Source organism: Centrocercus urophasianus, unplaced genomic scaffold, assembly GCF_019232065.1.
Source record: "Centrocercus urophasianus isolate 14NV4802_14NV808 unplaced genomic scaffold, USGS_Curo_1.0 seq_14, whole genome shotgun sequence".
Taxonomy (NCBI): domain Eukaryota; kingdom Metazoa; phylum Chordata; class Aves; order Galliformes; family Phasianidae; genus Centrocercus; species Centrocercus urophasianus.
The window spans coordinates 31238848-31261879 of record NW_024884586.1 but is presented as its reverse complement, the minus strand read 5'-3'; the positions used below and the strand labels follow the sequence as shown (position 1 = coordinate 31261879).

The window sequence follows — 23032 nt, the reverse complement described above, 5'->3', positions numbered from 1 at the left end:
TATGCTTTCCTTTCAGTTTTTGTTCACAATGTTTTCTCTCTCCCTTTTTTTTTCTTTTTTAATTGTAGTAAATCTTTGATCATACTAATTGCATGTATTATGGTAGCACCCAAAAAACAACTTAGAGCAGGATCCCTCTGTACTACGTGCAACAGAGGCCATCCTGGCCATCAATGCCTCTGTTCAGCATCCATTGCAAGGGCAATGTGGCTCACAGGAAGGGCTCCCATGTGCTGCATTAGTCCAAAGATTAGACTGAGCAATTGCCAGCATTTATGCCTTCTTTATGGCAGGTTTATGAAGAATAAATCTCACAATAAATATAGAACAGTATGCAGCACCAACTATGCTGTCATATTCACAACAAGAACAAAGCCAGATGCAGGCTTCACCTTTGCAGGTGAAAAAAAATGATGTACCATAATACTAATGTAGCTCTTGGATCAAAAAAGTAAGAAAAAAAAAAAATCAACAACAACAACAAAAATCAGTCTCCTTAAAGTTGTTTCTATCATTCAGATTGGGGTCACTTGCTTGGAAGGACCTGGTGCAAAGTACCTGTGTAATTAATTTTAAGAATATCCTCATATCAAATTTACAAACAATAGTATCAATATTATATTTGTATTTCTCCTTCTTAATGACTTAGACATGCATATCTATTCCATTTTCATTTCTATGTGTAAGTATTTCAGCTTGAATAAAATCATTCACTGATGCAGTGGTTCCCAAAGTACGGTTCTACTCTCTCTTTTTAGAAATCACTTTTCTTGCATTTCTGCATGCAGTGAAGGCCTCTATATGGGACAGATGCTTAGTAATCTTAAGAGTTTGAAAACAAAACGGCTTCAAGAAAAGTGCAAAGCATCTCTATATTGTTCAACATGGTTTAATGTAACAGAGATAACTAAACATTCACTTTAACTGCTCATTATTTTAGCTTATCCTCCCTCTGAAATTAAAACTCTTGTCTTTACTAGGTATCAATCCTAAGCTATCTCTCAGTGGCTCACAAATAGGATGGGTCACATGAATCTCTCATAGAATCTCATTCATAGAATATTATGGAAGAAACCTATCTTTCTGGTCTTCTCATGAATACATTTAATGCACCAAAACCTATGCATCAAATCACAAAGAAAATGTTTGTGCAGAAGGTGCGTGTTCTCCTCCTCCTTCTACTTCTAAATTTACTGAACCCTAGGATATTGCTGATGTGGAAGAGGATATTATTCTATTACTTATTTTGATATAAATCCCTATCAAATTGTTAAGGGGTTTAACAGATGCTTTCTAATATGAGCTCTTTGTTAACTTTCGCATTTTGAGTTTGCCTTGCATTCATATCCTCCTGGTTATTTGTCATTGCTCTTATGTTGATCCTTAGAAGCAATGTCAATCAAGCTGGACAAAACTATTCACTGAGGATGCTACAGGTTCAAATGAGGGAACATTCTAAAAAGAAAACAAACATACAAACCATACTTCAATTAAAAAGTAAGCAGTATTCAAAAATTAAATAGGTTCCATTATGTAAATAAGGAATCACTCCAACATAGATCTTGACGTGACTATTTGAAACAATTACCAAACTCACCTAAGGATAATAGAATATTACAAAGTAATTATCAACAAGCTCTTTTGAGAATAATGGAAAGATTGGTCAAGGTGATGTGGCTGCATCTTGAAAAGTAACTAATGGAAAATGCCCTATTCAACAGGAGAATGCTCTTTATTTGAGAAAAAAATAAGTTCACCCATGAAAGCTGTGATAACAATACTCTGAATAACTAGTTCCATGTGAGTTTCTACTGCCATTCTATGGTGAAAAGAAATGAAGCTATTAATGTATAAGTTGAAGAAATCTGGAAAACAAGGACCATCTCCACAGAAGCACCAAACTATTCTGATAGCTTTGCTTTACGGGCGAGCTGTGGTGGGAATAACAACATACTTAAGAAGCAAAAGCACCACGCAACAGGTTCGTTCTCATGGTACCTATTTGGCAACTACATTAGTTAATGAACATAATGAAAAAGGAGGTTCCAAGAGCTTGCTAAGGTCATGAAATTACATCAGGACAAGGTTTTTTTCCTCCAACATTTTTCTCAAGGTTGGAAAAGCACATAAGTGAGATGACTCCTGGAACTGGAAACAGATTGATGTCAAACAAGGCTTCTTAATAATTAGTTTTACAAATACATGAAGTGCATTTCCCCGCATAGGAACTCAGCTTTAAAACTAGTACTACCTATATGTAAAGCAAAATAAAAAGAGAAAATACTACTAAAAGTAAATTTTGTGCTCTTAAAACAGCCATGATGAGAAAAGGGAGTAAACAGTTTAAAAAACAAAAGAAAAATGAGAAAATCACCAACAACTCAATTGCAGAGGCAACTCATTGCTGATCAAGATTTTGAAAATTTCATTCACATCCAATTAGTCCATTTGGCTAGTTAAAGCTACAATATGATTGACTTGCCTACTTAACAGCTGAAACTGGATGTGGATTCACAATCCCTACGAAATCTTTGGCCACCAAAATTTAGCTGCTTCTTGGCAAACACAGAATATTTAATTTGCATTGGAAATAAAAAAGAAAGATAGGTCAGAAGTGAGTAAACTCATCAGAACATACTAATGCATGACAAGAAACATTTATCATGAAGATGTCCAAAAGGAAATTAACATCCCCCACTCAATACTATACAATTGAAATGTACCAGCTCAGAAGTTCAAAATTCTAGAGAACACGCAACAGTATGAAAGTGGATTAAAAAAAAAAATAATTTAATGTCTACTTATTTTTCCTGCCAAATGTGACAGAATCAGGCAACTCACCGAAGCATTTTGAGCTCCTGGGCAGCTTTCAGAATTATTTCATGCTGTCTTTGGCTCAGGACCATCACTCCCCCCAAGGACTGTTCTGAGTCCAGGTTGGAATCTGCTCCCAGCATATCAGAGGAATGTGAAGGTGGAAGAAGAGATGAATCCAGCTGACCGTCCAAAGACCTCACTCTGTCTCCATCGTCTGGATACCACCTATCTGACAACCGTTCCCTCTCCCAATCGTTCCTTTCAGGAACAAAGTCCTGTTTCTCCCGCCACGTGTCGTATCTCTCCGGATACTCTCGAATTCTCAGCTCACCTCTGTCTCGGAGGTCTCTGTCATAATGGTCTCTATTCCTATCCTCTCTCCACCTGTCTTCACGATATCTGTCCAGAGGTGGAAGGGGTGGTAGTGGTGGTAGTGGGGGAATATCCAGGTCACGATTCCCCATTTCTCTGTCATCCATAGGTCTCATGTCCCAGTCTCTATTATCCCATTCTCTGTCCAAATCTTGATCATAAATGTCTGAGGATCTCCCAGTTCTATCTAGATCTCTCTCTAGTTCCCTCTCCCTTGGCCTTTTCCAGTCATCCCACCATGAATCTCGTCTGTCATGATCAGATGATAAATGAGGTAGTGCTGGTAGTGGAGATAATGGAGGCATTGAATGGTGAGATGGCAGCCTGTCATCTCTATCATATGGATCTACAGAATCATCCCGATAATCAGAGTTGTGATCTCTCCAGTATTGTTCTCTTTCCCAGTCATCCAAATGCTCATGCTCCATCGAAGGGTCATCTCTACTATCCAAAGGAAATTCCTCATGCATTCTCTCATCTTCATGACTCCAAGAACCCCTGAGTGTCTCATCTCGATGGTAAGGAGGCATGTTGTCAGGGTCATCTCCTAGGTGACTTGGTTTATCCCTATCGCCTCCTGTTTCCCTCTCCCGGCTATCTGGCCTCCTGACAGGACCTCTCTCACGACTACCCGCCCTCCTGACAGGACCTCTCTCACGACTACCTGCCCTCCTGACAAGGACCCTCTCCCTGCTGCCAGCACGCCTGATAGGGACTCTTTCCCTGCTGCCGGCCCGCCGCATGGGCTCCCTCTCCCTGCTGCCTGCCCGCCTGACAGGGCCTCTTTCCCTGCTGCCTGCCCTCTGTCCCCTCTCCCGGCTGCCTGGCCGCTCAGCTAGCTCTCTGTCTCGGCTAGACATCACCCTCTCCCGGCTATCAGACTGGCCACCCATCGTCCTCTCTCGGCTGCCAGATCGTCCATCTGGCATCCTCTCCCTGCTCCCTGACCGCCCATCTGGCATCCTTTCCCTGCTGCCTGCTCTCCTGAACATGCCCCTGCCACGGATGGATGCCTGCCTAGCCTGCCCTCTCCCTCTGTACACATATCCTCTGCCACGGCCATCGTCCATCCTGCCCATTCCCCAGCCATGGCCATCGTCCATCCTGCCCATTCCCCAGCCACCGTCCATTCTTCCCATTCCCCGGCCGCCGTCCATCCGGCCCATTCCTCGGCCATCCATCCTGCCCATGCCTCGGCCACGGCCCATTCCCCAGCCACGGCCATCTCCCTGCCCTCTGCCCTGTCCTCTTCCTCTGTTTATATGCCCCTTGCCTCTATCTTCATGCATAAAAGACCCTTTCCCTCTGCCTTCTGGCCCAGGTAAGCCCTGGGTACTATCTGAATCAAGCAATTGACTGTCTGTGGAATCCAGATCCTCATTTCCTGTTACAGGGGTTACTGCACCTCCTGTCCTTGCAACACCTGACTGCAAAGCTACAGAATTGCTAGAAAGGGATGTTGAATTCTGGTTTGGAATAGGTGAAGTACTTGCTTTGGACTCTTCTACTTGCTCGTTAGGATCATGTGAACTCCACGTCCACTTTTTAGGAGGGTCTGAAGTGGCTTCTTTGACTTCAGCTTTGGATGGTTCCTGTTGAGTGTTTGCAAGGTCTTCATTTGGCTCAACGGAACTGGTACTCTTCACGTCAGGAGGCGATTGCGTTCCACTTACAGTCTGCTGATTGCCAGCTACGTCTGTAAAAGGCTCTTTGTTTTCTGATCTCGAGTCTGTTTGTGACTGCTGTCCTAAATGAGGCCTAGGCCCCCTCCACCGTGGACCACCAGGTCGAGAACCATGTGCATGTGATGTATTTTGAGAAGTATAAAATTGTCCTGCTGGTCCACGTGGGATATTGCCCCATCTACTCGTATGCTGTCCGTCAGTATTCTGTCGGTCAAAACGTGACCTGTGTCCTTCTGTGCGCTGGGAGTCGAAGCGGGGACCTCTTGGTCTTGAGCCTTCAAATTTGTCATATCCTCTTCCTCGAGGTCCATCAAATCTGTATATGAAATAAAGGCAATTTTACTCAAATGAATATATCAAACTCTAAAAAAAGATTTCACACCTCCTTGATTTAACTCATGTACTCTAGTGTGCCTTAGAACCAAACCCATTTGAACCACTTGCAGAACAAAGAAGAAGAAGAAGAAGAAGAGAGAAGAAATCTCCATTTCAACATTGCACAACGAAGACATTTAAACCAGCTGCAGACCCTAAAAAGGAAACTTGACTTAAGTATCTCAGGATTTAAACGTGACTTTAAAAAGGGAAAAAAAAAAACCCACAAGCCTTCCAAAGTTGACTGAGAAAAGTTTCAGCTTTTCAGTTTTGTGAAAATGAATAGGACTTGCTGAACTTTTGCTTTAATACTATGCAGCAAGCTTACTTTGCTATGGTGATGAATGGCATACAGGAAAATCTATACATACTTACAGAAAGGATCTGTTTAACAATTTGTGATATTAAGTTCCATGCAAGACAATATGCTTAAAACAAGTGCATTTTTATGGCATCCCTTTTTTTGTTTGTTTTGTTTTGTTTTGTTTTTAATTCCTTTTGAGAACACCTACAACTGCCCTTGCTTGAACACAAGAAGTCAAGCAAACAAACATAAAGAATAATTCACAGTCATATAATAAAAAAATCCAACTTGCACACGCACAATACTGTTTTACCTACCAGGCTACAACAAAAGAAATTCATTTCACACAAAATATAGAACTTGTGCCTGGACTCAAATTGCTGGGATGTTTGGGATTTACAGTTGTGCCCCAATGGATATAAATTCATTACTGCCTACCTCCTAGCAGCAGTTGACTTGCTGCAGAAATTAAGGTTTCAGTGAACAATTTACCAAATTAGATCATTTACACAACATCAAAGAATTTTAATAATCCTCTTAAGATGAAAAAGTAGAAAGCACATTTTCTTTTGGAACAAAACTGCATTTTGTTTGGAGTGAAGGAGGTCAAGATAAACAGGATGAGGGAAAAAAAAAGAAATCGTAAAGCATAGCAGCAACATATCTTGAATTTTAAGGATCACTGTTTACACGGGAGGTATAACTAGAAGAAAAGTTTGAGTACTGTAAGATGTTCTTCATCCCCTAAATTCAGAAAATTAGTTTAAGGAAATTCTTTACAGATTTTTGAGAAATGTTAATTGCTAAAATGGAGTGGATGGGTGTCTCCTCATACATCCAATCATTACCTGTTAACTATGGGATAGTACCATTTAACAACTACATTTTTAATTTATCACAAGTTCAATAAAAAATTTCAATGGCTGATACTGAGAACAAATAGTAAACAAATTTTTGGGAAAGCCATAGCATAATCACACAATCACAATATAGCAATGCTCAAAAGTTATGCTATTTTAATACTTCAAGTGTCCTCAGAAATAAAGCCACAGTCTACTTTCTTGGAGTTTTTGTTCGTTTGTTTGTCTGTTTGTTTCAAATTTAGTAGGCATCACTTCAACCAGCCTTGAACTAATGACCACACACAACAGATGTTGTTTTTGCAAACTGATATCATGACAATTATGGAAAGAAAACAGTTCAAAAACCAAGTTCTCAGGTCAAAGCATGTAGCAGACACATTTAGAGTAAGGCAGCAGACCATCTACTTGAAAAAATGCAGATTTGTATTTTAATAAAACTCTATCTTAATAAAGACAGTTACCTTCAAATTCAAAAATACCAGATGTTATAGAAAACAAAAGGAATCCCAGTGTTAGGCAAAGGCTCAAATCATTTCTTTCTTTCTTTCTCATTTATAGCTGTTTGAATGCTAAGTAATGCTACACATGTGGAAAAACACTGATTTGCATGCAAGACAAAGACCACCACTCTCTTATCCGGCAGCCATTTTGGGAAGTGCAGCAAACAGGAAAAAGATCTAGCTACAGAACTCTCACAGCAAGAGAAGTTAAAGAAAAAGCACAGGTGAAGCACTCTTACTTTTACCATTTCTTTCTGCAATCAATGGATTTGGACTACAAAGAATAATTGTTTCTCTTCTCTAAAACTAAATTTCTAGTAATAAGCTATGGTAGTATATTTAACTAAATAGATATCTGGATACTTTCTTGAACCCCTTTCAGAATGTGCTCTTTAAGTGTCATCATCTACAGCACTGACTTAATCCATCAATGACTTGAGGGATTGTTCCTCAACACTTTTGCTTTAGATATTCCTAAATTGTGTTCCAAGTACCACATATGGAATGCTGGAAATTTATACGGCTTTTTGTGAAAGGTCAGTCTTCCAGATGCGAGTTATCATCTTTAAGCTAAAGATGGCAAAGATGCATAAAATATTTACAGCATCTTTCCTATTTTCACAAAAGAAATATTATATCTCTGAGGATTAAAAGGGAGCAGCATGCTGAAGCATTTCACTAGAGAAACAGGAGGAAAAAAAAAAAAAGTGTTCCCCTTTAGGAAATGATTAGGTGAACAGAATTTACTTATCTTTGCTGTAATCAGATAAATACAGACCATAACGTGCATACACAAAACCTCTGCCAAACACACCTCATATGACCTCAGGAAAATCTGAGAATAAGACAATGTTTCATTTCTTAATATATCACCAAAATGCATTTAGCCTCAAACATGTATAAATCAATGAAAGTATCCTTACCGAGGACCTCTGGGGCCTTCGAAACGTGCTGATCTGGGAGGATCTGGAAGCAATCCACCTGATCTCACTGGTTTATCCTGCATGGTAGGTGTGTACGTTGAAGACAATGCAGAAGGGGTTTTCAGTTCCCCACATCCTTGCTCAGTTTGTTTATTATGGTGAACTTGAGACTTTCCGTGGTCTGAAGAGCTGAAGGATGAACTTCCTTGAGAATGGTAAGCTGAATACACAGGTGAACTAGATATTTTTGATGCATAGGTACCAGGAGTGGGAAGTAGAGCTGGCCTTGGTGTTTCAGTAGATTGACTGCTTTGAGAACTGGATCCTGAAGGGACAGAGGAGGAGTTGGATAACTGAGATACAGACGATAGAGGTGGGGGAACCAGTGGAGGTGTAGTTGAAGGCAAAGTTGGAGGCATAACTGGAATGCCACCCTGAGCAGATTGGGAATACGGAACAAATGGAGGTGGAAGTGAAACATTTGCAGGATACTGATTCTTCAAGTTTTGAAGTGAGCTCACTTTCTCCTGCAGATGGGACTGAGTGACCTTCATCTGTTCATCCCAGGCTTTCCACTGTTTCTCATACTCCTGAAGTTGGTCTTTATGAGGATATGTTTGAAGCTGATGCTGCCACTGTTGGTTCATTGATCGCTCCCAGTCTTTATGAAGCTGCTGGAACTGTTTTTGCTGCGTTTCATAATGTCTCAGCTGCATCTCCACTGACATTGTCTACAATGAGAATACAGGAATAACTTCAAAATACCATTTGAGTTACTGTCAGAGCCACACATTTTAGCGTCACTCCTCCTATCACAACTTCTGACTTTTGCAGATACTTGAGGAAGAACTACAACCAAACAAAAGCAAACTCCGACACCTAACATCAATTTACTCATTGAATGACTGGAGAGCAAGTGTTTATGCATAGAAGACTATTTTGTTTTACACAGGAAAACTAAAGAAAGCTATAGCCAAAGGCCTTCAAGCTGTGTTATTACTTAATGCAAACAACAGCTACTAAAGCACAAATCAATCTTCACCCTTGCGGCACATATAGTATGTGACTACTTCCCAGAATTTCAATTTCTAAACTTACTAACTTGCAGAGAGTTGCTTCAGCTACAAGCAGTTATTTTTCTTAAAACCTTTTCTGGATGACATAATTTGCACAGTGCAGTCAGTTTTTCCTCAGATGCTAATACTGATAGGCTTGACCTGTTCTAAGATTTCAGGCGTTATACTTCCAGATTTTTTAAACAGACAGCCCAAGCTATAAATAAATGCTTAATGTACAAACTCTTCCAATCCAGAAAAAGCTGGTTCAACTAATACAGCAATTAATGTTTGCTTAAAAACTTAAAGGTTTCAACAGTGATATAATCATCCAAATTTGTAATTAAGACTTCTACTTCATCACTGCACATTTTTCAAAATTATGAAATAGGGCAGCTACCAATTTACTTCACACAATCACCTGCTCACTTTCTCCTGCATGATTTCTAAATCAGGAAAATATCAGAAGCTGAGTAAGGTCTGTATTGTATTCAACTCTGCTCCTGTATCACTCAGATATGCCTGAAAATATTAAAAGTGTAAATTCTTATTTTCACTATCCTATTAAAGATTTGTCATCACCTCTCAAGCTACTTTTTTTCATTCTAAAGTTGAGTGATAATAGGAAACAGGGATACAGACTTCTGTCCATGCAGAAAAAGTAATTGGACAGATAAGCCGACCATGAGAAATCACTCAATTACTCATTTTTTCAGCAGACCGTTAGTGTTAGGTCACTCACAAAATATAACAAATATCATCTCCTGAATGTTTCACCTGCAGATGTGGAGGCTGTTGCATGATCTGCTGATACTGCTGTACTATCTGCTGCAGCTGGGCATGCTTCTGCATTATTCTCTGGTACTGAAATCCAACTCGGTGATGGGGATGCTGCTGCCATTGAGCTGCTGCTGCTTGCAACTGCTGCAGTCTCAAATCTTCCTCAGGGTCATCAGGAGGATCAATATTAAGCTAGAGAAACAGGCAAATACTATAAATAAAGGAAGGCTGTTTCTGTCAGAAGAGAAAAACACTTGTTTGCTACTCAGTTTACAAGAATCCTCTCGGCTTTCATTATCTTATCACTCTGTATTCCAGTGTTCTGATTTTTATCTCCTCTATTCTTGTGTAGTCTGATCTAAAGGTTAAGCAGATGGGGATTAGGTTTTTCATACATACAGAAACTAACAGGTAAGAGATTAACACAGATCTGCTCTGTGCTGCTCACAGCAAATGCAGGGAGACAACTGTGCATTTTCATGACGAAACAAAATAATTTTAAGTGCATAATTTTGCTGCTTGATGAAAACCTGCATATCGTAAGTGAAAGCAGAGCACATGCTGTAGGGCAGCCTACCATGCCACAGTAATCTGCTGAAACACTGAAATAATGACCTCCGTCCATTACGTAGAAACTATCATTAAGCACTCTGACAAAATACTAAATACTCTGTATAAAGTTCTTGGCTTCCAGACAAACTATTATACACAGAGAAAAAGAGAGCCAGACCAGACAACCAGAAGAGAAGCACTGAAAACAGCGTCTTAAGTATAGCATTCCTCATTTACAGAGTACTACATTTTGTCACAACGTGTTTCTCATAGACAAAGATGACAGTGTTGGAGAAGGTGCAAGTAAGTCAAGCTTGGTGCTTGTGTGGGTGTCAATGCAATTCTAAATATGAGGAATGTATTTTTTATTATTGCTGTGGCCTTACATGTTCTTTAAAGATTGTTTTACTGTATTTCTTATTACACAGTATATGAGAATTTGATGACAATATTTCCTGCATTTTGTCCCATCTAGCACAACACAGAGCGGCACCTCTCTGCAAAGCCTACCTGAGTTTCAGTGGATGTAAGAGAAGACTCATCTTCCTTAGATGCTGGAGGCAAGGATTCATTAAGCGGAGGAGGTTCAGACTGCGGAGTTGAAGCACTCATTTTCCCTTCTTCAGATTTTGCTCTCTGCTCAGATGAATCCTTTCCTACTCCTGGGCCTTTCATTTGCTGCTGTCCCTGAGCATGGGCTTTTGCTCTTTGCTGTAGACTAAGCAAGTGCTGCTGGTACCAGTATTGCTGCTGTTCCTACAATAAACAAATTTTCTAAGACAAATGGCTTTCAGCAAAAACAAACCAAAGAATTTTAATTTATGATAGTCATTGATGATCATGCAGAATAAAAATATTCTAGAAAAACGTTTATATGAGAGAAAACTCACTTCGTTATCAGCAGTACTGCAATGAAAGTAAAAAGATTTGATCAAAACTCAGATAGTGATATGTGAGGCATGGAAGACTGACAAATTTATTCCCCACTCCAAAGAGATTTCAATTAAGGAAAACAAAAATAAAAAGCAGAAAAATGACCAAGTAGTAGAGACATGTGGTAGGTACCATGCTTGCTAATGTTAATGCTTTTTATTCCTATCAAGTGAGTGTACTTACTAAGAGACTAACTTAGGGAAAACGAAGGAGAAAAGGTGGACAACAAATACAAGCAGGGGAGCAGTAAAAAGGATAAAATGTTCAAAAAGATGATGAGCATGAACAGAGAACACACACCTGTAGTATGAAAATGATGGCAGAGTAATCATGGTGGAAATATTTGAATAAAAGAGGGGTTAGGAAAAAAAAATACAACCCAAAAACCAGCAAAGAATACTTAGAAACTGATTTCTGATTACTCTGAATTACTCCCAATACCTAAAAGGGACCTACAAGAGAGCAGGAGAGGGACTCTTCATCAAGGTGTGCAGCAACAGGGCATGGGGGAATGGCTTTAAACAAGAAAAGGGGGGATTTAGATTAGGTATGAGGAGGGAATTGTCTACTCAGAGGGTAGTGAGGCCCTGGCAGAGGCTGCCTGGAGACCTGAAGGTGTTGTAGGCCAGGCTGGATAGGGCCCTGGGCAGCCTGATCTGGTGGAAGATGTTTCTTATGTCTGCTTATGGCAGGGAGGTTTCAAGGTGATATTTAAAAGTCCCTTTCAATCCAGACCACTTTGTGATTCTACAATTAATACTCAGCAGCTGAAAAAGTAGATATGGCTCCATCTAAAGAATTCTCCATCTAAGATGTGGCTCAGCTTTCAGTTTTAAATAATTCAGGCTACAATCAGAGTACTGTCAGTACATGACAGCAGCTTCAAAGCACTGTGAGATGCCACTAAAGTAAAGAATAAGAGACTAAAGAGGAGTATCTCAACACTTACAGGACCACGCACATTAGAGTGACCCAAGTGGGAACCATTAGCTCACTTCATCTTGTAATACATAAATACCAGGCATCAATCAGACTAGCAGGACACAGACTTAAAGCTGGTGGGAGGCAGCTCTTTACCTGACAGCCCTGAGCTATGCAAGTCCCTGCCAGAGAACTGCAAGCAATGAACTGCCATGGCGTCAAGGCACAACCACATAAGCTCCAACAAGAAAAGTCTCCAGATTTTACAGACAAAGACACCAGTCACAGCAAGGCAGCTCCTGTATTTTAGAGAAGTATCACTATTCACTTATTTGTGAATTCTTCTCTTAGCATCTCCTTTTAGTCACTGTTAAAGTCAGAATAATAAAACACTGTACTTTTAGTCTGACTCAGAGCAACCATTCTTATGTTCTCATGTCAGTTCCACCACTTTTGAGAATCTGTGACTGCCCTGCAGCTTTCGTGTCTGCTGTTCTCCCTTTCCATCCAAGCATACGCTGATGAGAACAGCAATCTGTAAAAAGCCTCCTCACAAACCAAAAAGAATCCGAAAGACAGGGATGCAAGGAACTAATAGAAAAAGCATGGTAACAACAGTGGTAGGCATTGTCTGATGGGATTTCTCAAAATTGAACTATGCAATTTGTCTTTAAACAGGTTTAAGAGAAGCATAAGCTTCCCCTGAGAGCCCACCTGACACTCAGAAAGGGACTGTGGGTTTCCACTGTCAAAAGCCTAGCAGACACAAACATACCAATGTGTTTTTTAAAAATAACTTCTGTAAAAGCTGCAACTTGGAGAGATGAGGTTAGTAAGTTAGTAAGCATGAGGGAGGAGCACACAATGCAGCTATACAAAAGATGTTTACATTTATCCCTCTCAAACAGCATCATAAGGTGACTTAGAACAAAGGTGTTGGATGCTGTGCCTCTGAAGGAATGACCACTGAGCCACCGTTACAGAATTCTGTTCACCCAGAGACCCAAGAGAGCCTCCTCAAACAATTGGATAAGGGGTGAAAATCACAGTATGACCAGTGATTCACACAAGGACATTCGCACACAGCAATGTATCCTGTCTCATAGTTTTCACAGCAGATGAAGTCAGCAATACATGCCCTGCAGGCTCTAACAGAGAAGTGAGAAAAAAGTGAAAACATGAGTTTCCGCAGCTCCTGAACAAAACAGAAGCACTGATGTAATGCAGAAGAGTCCTGACAGTACATTCAGTTATTTGAGCACTTACTCCACCATTGGCTGACCAAGAGACTATGCCTATTGCATTACACAGAGGCTGAAATCAGCACCACAACAGATGTGACCAGAACACACACTACCAGAAGCACGGTTCTGAGGAACACAAGCCTGCACCACTGAGAGATTTCAATGCACCCAGTTCTCTGCATGCTACAACGGCTGTAAAGTCACTCTGACAAAGACCCAAAATTCTCAGTTTTCAATCTGGTTTTCTCTCCTCCTATCACTTATGACACTTCTGGCTACACAGTGGGGGGACAAATTACTTCACTGCTCGATCTGAAGTTTAACAATTCAAGAATTCAGCAGCACCTTCAATGCTATTCACTTTCAACAACTGACTTGTCAAGGTTTTGGTACTAAATATGAGCCCCATTGGTATCCCTGTAAGAGATTAACTAGCACTGTCCGAAGTCTTCATAACATCACATTTGCAAACTAAAAGCACTCCGCCGCTGAGCAGTGATTCATTATATGGTACAAATGTAAAAAGGATACATTTCCATTGCTATTTCTGTGCAGGTATGGAAGTCTAATGGATACAAATTAAAGATGTCCCAAGAACTAACAAAGTTAATCTCAGTGACTTCAGTCTGATACAAAATTTCTACAAATTTTCTTCAGATCAGAATCCAAAGAACAACTGAACCTGCGTATTTCAAGCTTAAATAAAATCCATTCACTCTTAAGAGTATTTATACTTTGTTCTTGCAGCTGGAACTACATGAGCTGACCCCTAAGGGCTGCAAAAGCTCCAGCGAGGCCAAGGGTGGTGCACACACAGCTGGGGGCTCTGCACGCCCCTGTCCACACTTCACCAACGGCACTGTGCCCAAATTCACGCATACAGAGCTGCACTGATGTACTCACACTTGGACTAACATTATGCAGTCATTTCAGCCCTAGTGCACACGTAGAAGTGCACAGTTAACTGTAAGAATCATGTGTGAGAACTATTATTTCAGGGTATTCCCTAAGAAGCTCTGTATCATCTTATAGCAGAAGATCGAACCCGTGTGGCGGAAAGCGTATTTCCAGAAAGTCAAAGAGAACGGGGTACCACAGCAGGCAGACTCGTGAAGCTTTACCCACAGCCGGTAGGATCAGCCACAGCTCCAGGCTGACCAGACAGACCGGCTGACATATGGTCCCCGACGGAAAACCAAATGAAGGAACCACACGATGCACGCCACGGGTGCACACGATACCACCGCATCCTGCGGGAGCCGGACGGAGCCCTTACCTGGGGCGTCATCGTAGCCGGGTCGGGCTGCGGGGTGCCGCGCTGCTCCGTGCCTCCCTCCGAGCCTCCCTCGGGCAGGGCGGCGGGCGGGGGTGTGAAGCGGGGCTGGGCGGCTTTGGCGGCGGGCCCGGGCGGAGCGGACTGTGAGGGAGAGGCCTGCGCAGGCAGCAGGTAGGGCTGCGGGGGGGGGCGGGGGGGGGGCGCGGGGGGGGGGCCGGCCCGGGCGGCGCGCCCCCCCCGGGGGGGGGCTCCAGGTAGGAGGGGGGCGGCTCGGAGAAGGCGGGCGGAGGCTGCGAGGCCTGCGGGCGGGGCAGGTAGGGCTGAGGCGGTGGGGAGGAGGCGGGCGGCGGCAGGTAGGGCTGCGCGGGCAGGTAGGGTTGCGCGGCGGGCTGCGGGGATTGCGGCGGCGACGACAGCTCCATGTCCATGGGCACGGGCTCGGAAGGCGCGGGCTCTCCCCACTCTCCGTGCCCGGCGGGCGGCTCCGCGCCGTCGCGCTCCCGGGAAGCGGCGGCGGGGGGCGGCTTGCGGGCGGCGGGGGGCGGCTCGCGGTGGGAGAACTGCTTCTGGTAGCTGCGCACCGGCGGCGGCGGCACGGTGGGCGGCGGCTGCTGCCAGTCCGGGAAGGAGCCGGGCAGCGGCGGCGGAGGCAGCCCCGGGGGGGGCGGCCCCGGCGGCGGCGGCGGCCCCAGCAGCACGGACTGCAGCTGCTTCTGGTGCATCTGCTGTAGCTGCTGCAGCTGCGCCAGGTGCTGCTCCTGCAGGCTGAGGAAGCCCGAGGTGCCGCCGGGAGGCGGCGGCGCAGCGGCGGCGGGCGCGGGGCCCGGCGGCGGGTAGCTGGGCAGCGGCATCGGCGGCACGGCGGGCGGCGGCACGCTGGGCGGAGGGATGGGCAGCGGCGGCGGCGGGATGGAGGTGGGCGGCGGCGGGTAGTGCCCCGCCGCCCCGTAAAGGCCCCAGGCCGGGTACATGGCGGCGCCGCGGGCAGCCGGCGCGGAGCAGAGCGCGGCGCTTCCACAGGCCGCGGCGGCGGCGGCGCGGACGGCCCACGGCGCCTGCGCGGGGCGGCGCTCCGCCCTCTCGGGCAATAGAGCGGCGCGAGAGTGGAGCTAGAGCGTCGGGAGGCGCTTCCCGGCGGGAGGCCACGTGACTACGGGAGGGCGCCGTGCCGCCGGCGGGGCACGTAGAGAGGGAAGGAAGCGAGAGCAGAGCGCCGCGCCCGCGCTTCCGCCCGCCCCTAATTGGCACGGCCGGGGCGGAAGACGAGAGCGGCGGGGCCGAGCCGGGCTCCGCTATGTGTGGCCGGGCAGCGCCGGGTTCCACTGGCAGGGGAGTCCAAGTCCATGAAACGCGAACAACTGTTCTGATGCTCCACCTCTAGTTGGCTGGAGAACTGAGCATCTCCGCCCTATAGGAAAGAACAGTTGAGAAATCCAAAGCCTTGCAGGCAGGAGGAAGGTCAGGAAAAAGCTTTGTCCTCTTAGCTGGAAAAGCTGGGCTTCGCGTTCAAATGACACATCGTGCAGCTGTGAAGCTATGAGAAAAGCTTCCAGCGAAGTTTGAACTCAGTTATGAGACAACTCTCTGGGAAGATCACCCTAGTATGCACACACAGCTCTGTTATTTTATATCCTTTCATTTTGTCTGGCAATTTTAAGCATTCTGCCAGCCGTCAAGACATCCCACAAGTTCATCAGGTTGCTGTGCCTTTGACTTCTTCAGCACCTAAGAGACTTCTGTCAGGTATTAACCATGAGCAACATTCTATTTCTCCTCCAGACTCCTTCAGTCTGGGTTATCTCAAGTTATCTGCATAGGGAAAATTCTGGGTAATTTTGTACCTGAAGAAGTCTTTTAGAACTAGGATTATTCTGAAAACCAAATAAGCAGATCAAATCCTACAGCTATTTCTCAGTCGTTGTTTGAGAAGGTGTGGCCTTTAAGTGTTCATGGCAATAGTTTTGGGTTAAAAAAAAATAAGTGACTTCAACTGAGAGAAGAAAATGAAGGAAACTTTTTGAAATGTACAATTTAAAAGTGTCAAAATTCAGGCTGGTTGGTTACCTTCTTTCTATCTGGAGGTGGAGAAGTGTCAGTATGGTATTATTCCAGGGATAAGACTAGTAGGTGAGCTCACAGCAAGCAAAGAGAGCAAGTCTGACGTGTTCCCAAAGTTTCCTGCAACATCTGTAAAGGCAGGTGCTAGCATTAAGGTTATTAGCTTGTTGGGGCATTTCCCAAGGACAAGAAATTATTAGCAGAGGAGAGCTACTACCTTCACTGTGTGCTGCCTGCCTTTAGGGATATGACTTCAGCCATACACTGAAGACTGCACTAGTGTAGGGTATTGAAAGATACAAGCTCTATTGAAGTTTAGTCTTTTTCTTAGTTACACCAGGAGTACAAGTTTTCCCCCTTTTCTCTGTACCCCAACTCCAATATTTTGGCCAGGAGCCATGCTACAGCATGTGGGACTCAGCAACTCTCAGTTTCTCTCCTATCTCTGTCCTAAAACAGTTCTCACCACCACAGAGGAACAGAGATCAGAAGAGCAAACTAAAAATAAAAGCCTAATGGAGAAGATATGAGAATGTACCTTCATGAAGACAGAAACAATACATCTCAGAATTATTTTTTCCACTGCTTTTCTCCATGTGCTTAACCATTTTTTTTCCCCTCACTCTTCTGACTACTTCCTCCTCACATTACTGCCAACACTGCAGATCTCTGTGAGATTTGCTCTGATTTCTCCCCACTTACTCTAGTCCAGACCAATCTAATAACTTTCAGTTTGACACTTTCCTGTGAACAGCAGCACATTCCTCTTCCATTACATGAGACTTTAAAGCACCTAAGTATCACACAAAAAGGAGAGGTCTATCCCAGACCCAACAATGCCAACATCTCTCTGGATTTAAGCAAAAAGGCTGGACTGCTGGCTGACCTAGTGGACAGACTGTGAGATGATACCATCATATCTTAAATACAAGGTGCACTGGTAAGAAGAGATATTAAATATGCACTGAGCACCTACAAAAACAAGGGAAAATCTGTTCAATGTACAAGGATGAACTGAGTTAGGGAACATGAGCAGGACACAACTTGTTTTCATTCACTGTATTGAGATGCAGTTGAATAAAAGCCCATTGACTCTCAATTAAAATCTACCAGACCACGGCTCCAGAGAAGGCAGTCTATTGATGCAGACTTGATGGCTTTCCCCCAGCATTCAGATTCCAATTTCTTTTTGGAGTAGATGCAAAGGAGTTCACCAAAGGAATACTCATCCTGCTGCAGATGCAGAGATAAGAGCCTTCTAATACCTCTGTGGTCCCACTCTCAGTCATAGTTGGAATATCACCAGTAGTTAATTCAGAATGGTGAAACCCATCACCATGTGAGAACAAAGAGGGAGTCTGGCACATTCTTGAACATAAGAGTTCTCTTCTTCTGATATCCTTCTCCAAGCTATGGATTATCAGGTGCAGTCAGAAAAAAGATGAGTAAAACAGACTCTTTCATAAAGTTGTTGTTTTTTTTCCTAGGAGATCAAGGCCATGAAGTCAGTCCGATATCCTACAAAGAGAGTTCCAGCAAAGAGGAAAGCAGGAGGGCTTGGAACAAGAAGGAGCTTTATGCTGGCTCAGGGCCTTGGCATTCATGGCTTGGCTGGACAAGTTAGAACCGAGGAGCTCCATAATCATCTGGCATCCTCTCAATATTGTATCTGCAAAAGAAAGGGAAAACCTATTAAGACAACCTACTCTATGTTGTTCCCCTCTTAGTGCAGCAACATGCTTATAGGAAGACTGAACATAAAACAGCTTTGCTGCATTTCTATCTGCAGCTCAGAACCTCAGGGAGAAAAATATTACCTCGGAGAAAACTAAAAAGACTTTATAAAGTTACCTCTATCCTGCAGAGTTCGAGTGTCAAGAAATCCTTAACCCCAAAGAAGAAAAAAAAATGTTTTTCTAAGAACTAATCTAGGATTTAGGAGCAGAACCACTCTGGAGAATAAAATCCTGTCCATTCAACTTGTGACACATGGGCAAAATGAGTAAGGCTGAAGATGTTTGGAGGGAAAATATTCAATGCCATCTTCTACTTGCAGGTCAATTAAAACCATGTATTTACAGCAATTAGCTTGCTCATTTCTGATATGCTTCTGTCTGCATTTTAGTACACTCAGTTTCCACTGGTAGCATACCTGCCTCCCAGCATCCTTCCCATCCCATCTGAAGACTTTGACCCCTTTCTCTCCACGTTTTTATTTCTTTACCATGCTACCAAAATTATGTACCACACTTTGAAAGGATTTGACATAGAACTTCTGTCTTGCATAGAACCTAAATTGTACATAATGCAGAACAAATACTAAAACACTGGATATGATGAATGCTTTAGAAGGAATGGGAAACAAATTCAAACCAGTGTTGTTACAATATCTCACAAGTCTTACTGTACAGATTCATTGCTTTGAAACTGCTGCATCCTTCCAAGAAGCAAATTCAGTTTCTTAGCTGAGGATATAAAAAAATTTCAAATAGAACATGGAACAGGAAGTTTTTCTCAAGAATCTGTAGAACACATCTGCCCCATAGTCCTCCTACTGCTTATGCAAGATGTATCTATGGAAACACCGATCTCAAGGAAAGAAGTCTTCCAGGTAGCAAATAAGTGGACTGCAATAAAAGCAGGTCTACAACAAGTCTCTATCCCAGCAGCAGCTATGCTTTCACTTTTGTGTGAACACAAGGCCCTTTACTACAACCTCCATTATAGACATTGCAGGAGAGAAGTACACTGGAATAGAGTCCATGCCAGACAATGATTCTGCCTGGCAGCATTCCTTTCTGTCAGAAGTCCCTTACCTGTGCCTGGAAATATACATTATGGGCACTCCTGGAATCTTTCGTATTCTCCGCTTGAGCTCTTTATCCACTGTGGCTACAATATAACATTTGTGCTGAAAAAAAGAGGCAAGCCTGAGTCAACACTGGTGCTAAAGGCAAGCAAAAGCCTCAATTCAATTAGCTCATTTAACAGGAGAGGGCTACCTGTCAATAGTAAAGCACTCCTAGGACTTGCAGAGAATTCCATAACAGATTAATAATATAATTCTGCTAATCAAAACAGACTCCAAGAAACATTCAAACACTGTGCAGTTTTTACAGATGACAGCTTTCCCATTCAAAATGCTTCTTGATGCTATCTTCCACAAGAATGCTTAGGGGAGATTACATCCTCCACTCCAAATAAACTTGTGCTAAGTACTGAAAATGTCTTCTTATGAGATTTTACAGTTACTTTGCTGGAAACTTAAGTCATGAGTAACTAGCAGGGTTCAGGAATTTTTAGTGTGTTAGCATAGTGTGGGTAAATACCTGAGTGACTCTCTGTACCAAACAGTCATCTGCATAGGTTCCTTTGTGCATACATGGCAAACGTTCAAACCGAGGGTCCTTGGCAATTCTGTGGGGATACATATGTGCAGCATCACAGCAATCAGACCAGAAATGTATGGTAATACAGTATGGTGGAACACAGACCCTCTTTTCTATGATATGCAGCATATTATCCTCTAAACAAGGGCTTAAGCCACAGAGCCAATGGTACACTCCACTAACTTGAATTGATGAGCAAACAAATAATACAATCTGCCTAAATATTTCTTAGTTCTTTTAAACCGGTTTCCAAACTCTCAGTAATGTTAAGTTCTTGCCTAACAGAGAAAAATCATTTGAAATAACTCAAGCACTAGGAGAAATTCTAGATCTTACTGCTGATCTTTTGTACCTTGTATCTTTTCATACAGGAACACTTCACTTTCCCTCTGAAGGGGAACTTCAAAGACATTTAAGGGCTGCACTCATATATTTTACAACTCAACAGCTCAAATAAATGGTAAAAAACAATACAACTGAACAGTAAACCTTGAGAGCACAAGCCATCCTGGACTTGTTTTGTAGATATCACACAATGACACAGCTCTACATTACCAGTACATGCTACCTACTGCAAGAGGAAAAATATGAGGCATAAGTGAAAGGTTCCAAAAGACCCGAGTCATTTTTTTCTTTCTTTTTATAATTTTTTACTATTAAATATTTAGAGAAAAAGAAAAAAATGTTATTTAGAAGGTCTGAGGGAAAAAAAAAAATTATAGCTGGATATTTATACCTAGTATATAAGTTTTCAAAGTGATCTAAAACTGAACTCAGAAAGCCAGAGAAATAAAATCAAGTTCAAGACCTACAATCCATTTGTACAAGAGCACCACACCATAGCAAATTTCTTTCATTTCTTCTTGTCTGTCTCCTTTGTATTAAAATACAAAGTTCTAGAAGCAGAGAGGAATAGTGTGCACATACCTTAATGCCACGCGATACCTCTGTCCTAACTTCTCAATTTCAGCCATTACACAATCTGTGATACATGGAATACCTACATGCAAAAATGACAGCATTAGAAGCCTGTATTAGAACAAAACTGTATTTCTGTACAGATCTCAACAGCACAGCTCAGAAAGTTGTCATGAGCTCTGTAACCCACTGTTTGCAGTTCTAAACTTCTAAGATCTGCTAAAGATACAACGGGATGAAATGTAAAGCCACTGAGCAGCAATTGGACAAATCCATGATAATTTTAGATTTTTAAAATACCACTGCTTTACCTTAGTATTAGTATTTAAAACCACTGACTGTCAGAAAACAAAGTCTCAGGGCTACCACAGGCCATCTGCAACAAGCTCTGTGATTATAGTACATATTTTATTAAACATTTCTGTTACCCTCAGTTAATGTGGTGAGGCCAAATAGGTGATTCATGGACACATCATGGCACTATGTAACCTGGAATCTGCAAGTGAGGCAGACACTCACACTTGGCATAGAGGCAGTCCATCATAGACTGCACAAGGTCCAGCTTAGCCTTGATGGAGAAGTTGATGAAGTTGGTATCCACTAAGATGTGGTAAGGAGGCCCCAGCTGCGTGTTGTACTGGAAGAACAAACACGAGGGATGCTGGGGGCTGGAGGGAAGAATACAAATCGATTAACTGCGATTGACATCATACCAAATCCTACAACGAAGGAGGGCTACGAGGCCGACACCCTCCAGGAGGCCCGCACTGCGGCACTTACACCTCCCGCTCCTTGATGGCGCTCGGATCCTCCTTCTTCTTTTTGGCGGGGGCCTTGGCCCGTTCTTTCTCATTTCTGCAAGAAAGACCGCGCACCGCTGGAGCGGGGCAGCGGCGAGCCCCAGTGGGACCCCCGCGCCGCCGAACGGGCCGCCAAGCTGCGGGGCGCCGCCTGCGACGGCCTAGCAGTGGGCTACACTCACATGCGCTGGTCACGCAGGCTGATCATGCGCTTCATCACGGCATACTTCCGCGCCTTCTTTTGCTTTCCCTATAAGGAGACACGGGCGCGGATGAGCGAGACGCGAGACCCAAGACCCCAAGACCCAAAGGCCCAGCCCGGCCCGGCCCGGCCCGGCCCGCCTCACCATGCTGCCCAGCCAGCACTTCCGGCGTCGTCAATGTGCGTCACAAGTTCCGCCCCCTGAGAGGACCGGGAGTTTCGTCACTTCCGTCCGCCGGCAAGGGGCATCGGTTTCGCGGCTCTGTCAGGGGGGTGTTCGGTAAGGGTGCTGCCGGTCTGGGAGTGGGGTTAGGCGAGGCGGGGCGGGTGGCACCGCAGTGCGTAGGGGATGGCACATCGGGCTCGGGGCCGCGAGCGCTGAACTCGGCTTGCTGCGGCCGCTTCGCTTCTCGCTCGCTCCTGCCACAGCCGAGTTCGGGGCTGCCTCTTTGAGCCGGGGGCCTCCCGAGGCCCGGAGCCACTTCTGTTCGCGGTGACGGGCACCGGGCTGAGCGGAGGAGCAGAGGATGCAGCTCTTTAATAAGCTCGCTGGGCTGACGTGTGCTGGGAAACGGCGCCGTGCTGGAGGTGCTGTGCTGATGGGCTTCGAGGAGAGCAGAGGGGATGTTGATACCTGTGCTTCTTTGGAGGGTCTGTGGCCCTCAGTCTTACTAAGCTGTGCTTTCTGCTGGCGGTGCGACTTGATCTGTAACAGCCCTCCTGCACGGGGAAGGAAATGCTTCTGATGTTCTTGCACTTGGGTTCTGGTGCCCTGTGCACGAGGAGTGAGGCAGGACTCGTGGCTCTTGTCTTCACTGTGGGTTTTTCTGAGGTTACTGAAACCTGTAGGTATCTCCTAAATGTGGCCAGCTTTGCTTGACTTGCTGGTCACCAAATCAGCTCTGCAGCACCAATGTACTGCATGAGAGATTTGTCCTGGCCCAGGGGAAGGGGCAGCCTACAGGAGGGCCCTGCAAAGCAGCACCTGCTTGGCCTGGGGAAAACAGCTTGCTGTCCTTGTGGTCGTTCACCTGCCATGGAAAGTCCTTGGGTAGCTGACTGAGG

The 23032-nt window shown here is 44.0% G+C and overlaps 2 protein-coding genes across 2 annotated transcripts in view; both read right to left on the bottom strand.

The window, feature by feature from the left end:
• YLPM1 (YLP motif containing 1) overlaps positions 1-15571 on the bottom strand; it is a 37038-nt gene extending 21467 nt beyond the window's left edge. Inside the window, 6 exon segments of the mRNA XM_042813446.1 lie at positions 2842-5190; positions 7840-8570; positions 9672-9866; positions 10737-10982; positions 14601-14819; positions 14822-15571. Coding sequence (XP_042669380.1) covers positions 2842-5190; positions 7840-8570; positions 9672-9866; positions 10737-10982; positions 14601-14819; positions 14822-15571 — 4490 coding nt within the window.
• Positions 15572-17702: 2131 nt separating this feature from the next.
• On the bottom strand, positions 17703-22159 carry FCF1 (FCF1 rRNA-processing protein). The gene is made up of 8 exons (XM_042813784.1): positions 22113-22159; positions 21948-22015; positions 21746-21820; positions 21485-21633; positions 20975-21047; positions 19988-20075; positions 19475-19569; positions 17703-18327 (listed from the first exon to the last, which is right to left on the bottom strand). The coding sequence occupies exons 1-8, from the start codon at positions 22113-22115 to the stop codon at positions 18279-18281; spliced, it is 600 nt and encodes a 199-aa protein (XP_042669718.1). The 5' UTR covers positions 22116-22159; the 3' UTR covers positions 17703-18278.
• Positions 22160-23032: the final 873 nt, after the last annotated feature.

Bases quoted from the DNA above. Each gene is read 5' to 3' on its own strand.
- FCF1 (XM_042813784.1), bottom strand. The intron at 21,048-21,484 runs GTGAGTGTCTGC...TTTTGCATGTAG, and splicing joins GGACTGCCTCTATGCCAAGT to GTATTCCATGTATCACAGAT. The intron at 20,076-20,974 runs GTATGTGCACAC...GTATCCCCACAG, and splicing joins AGGTATCGCGTGGCATTAAG to AATTGCCAAGGACCCTCGGT.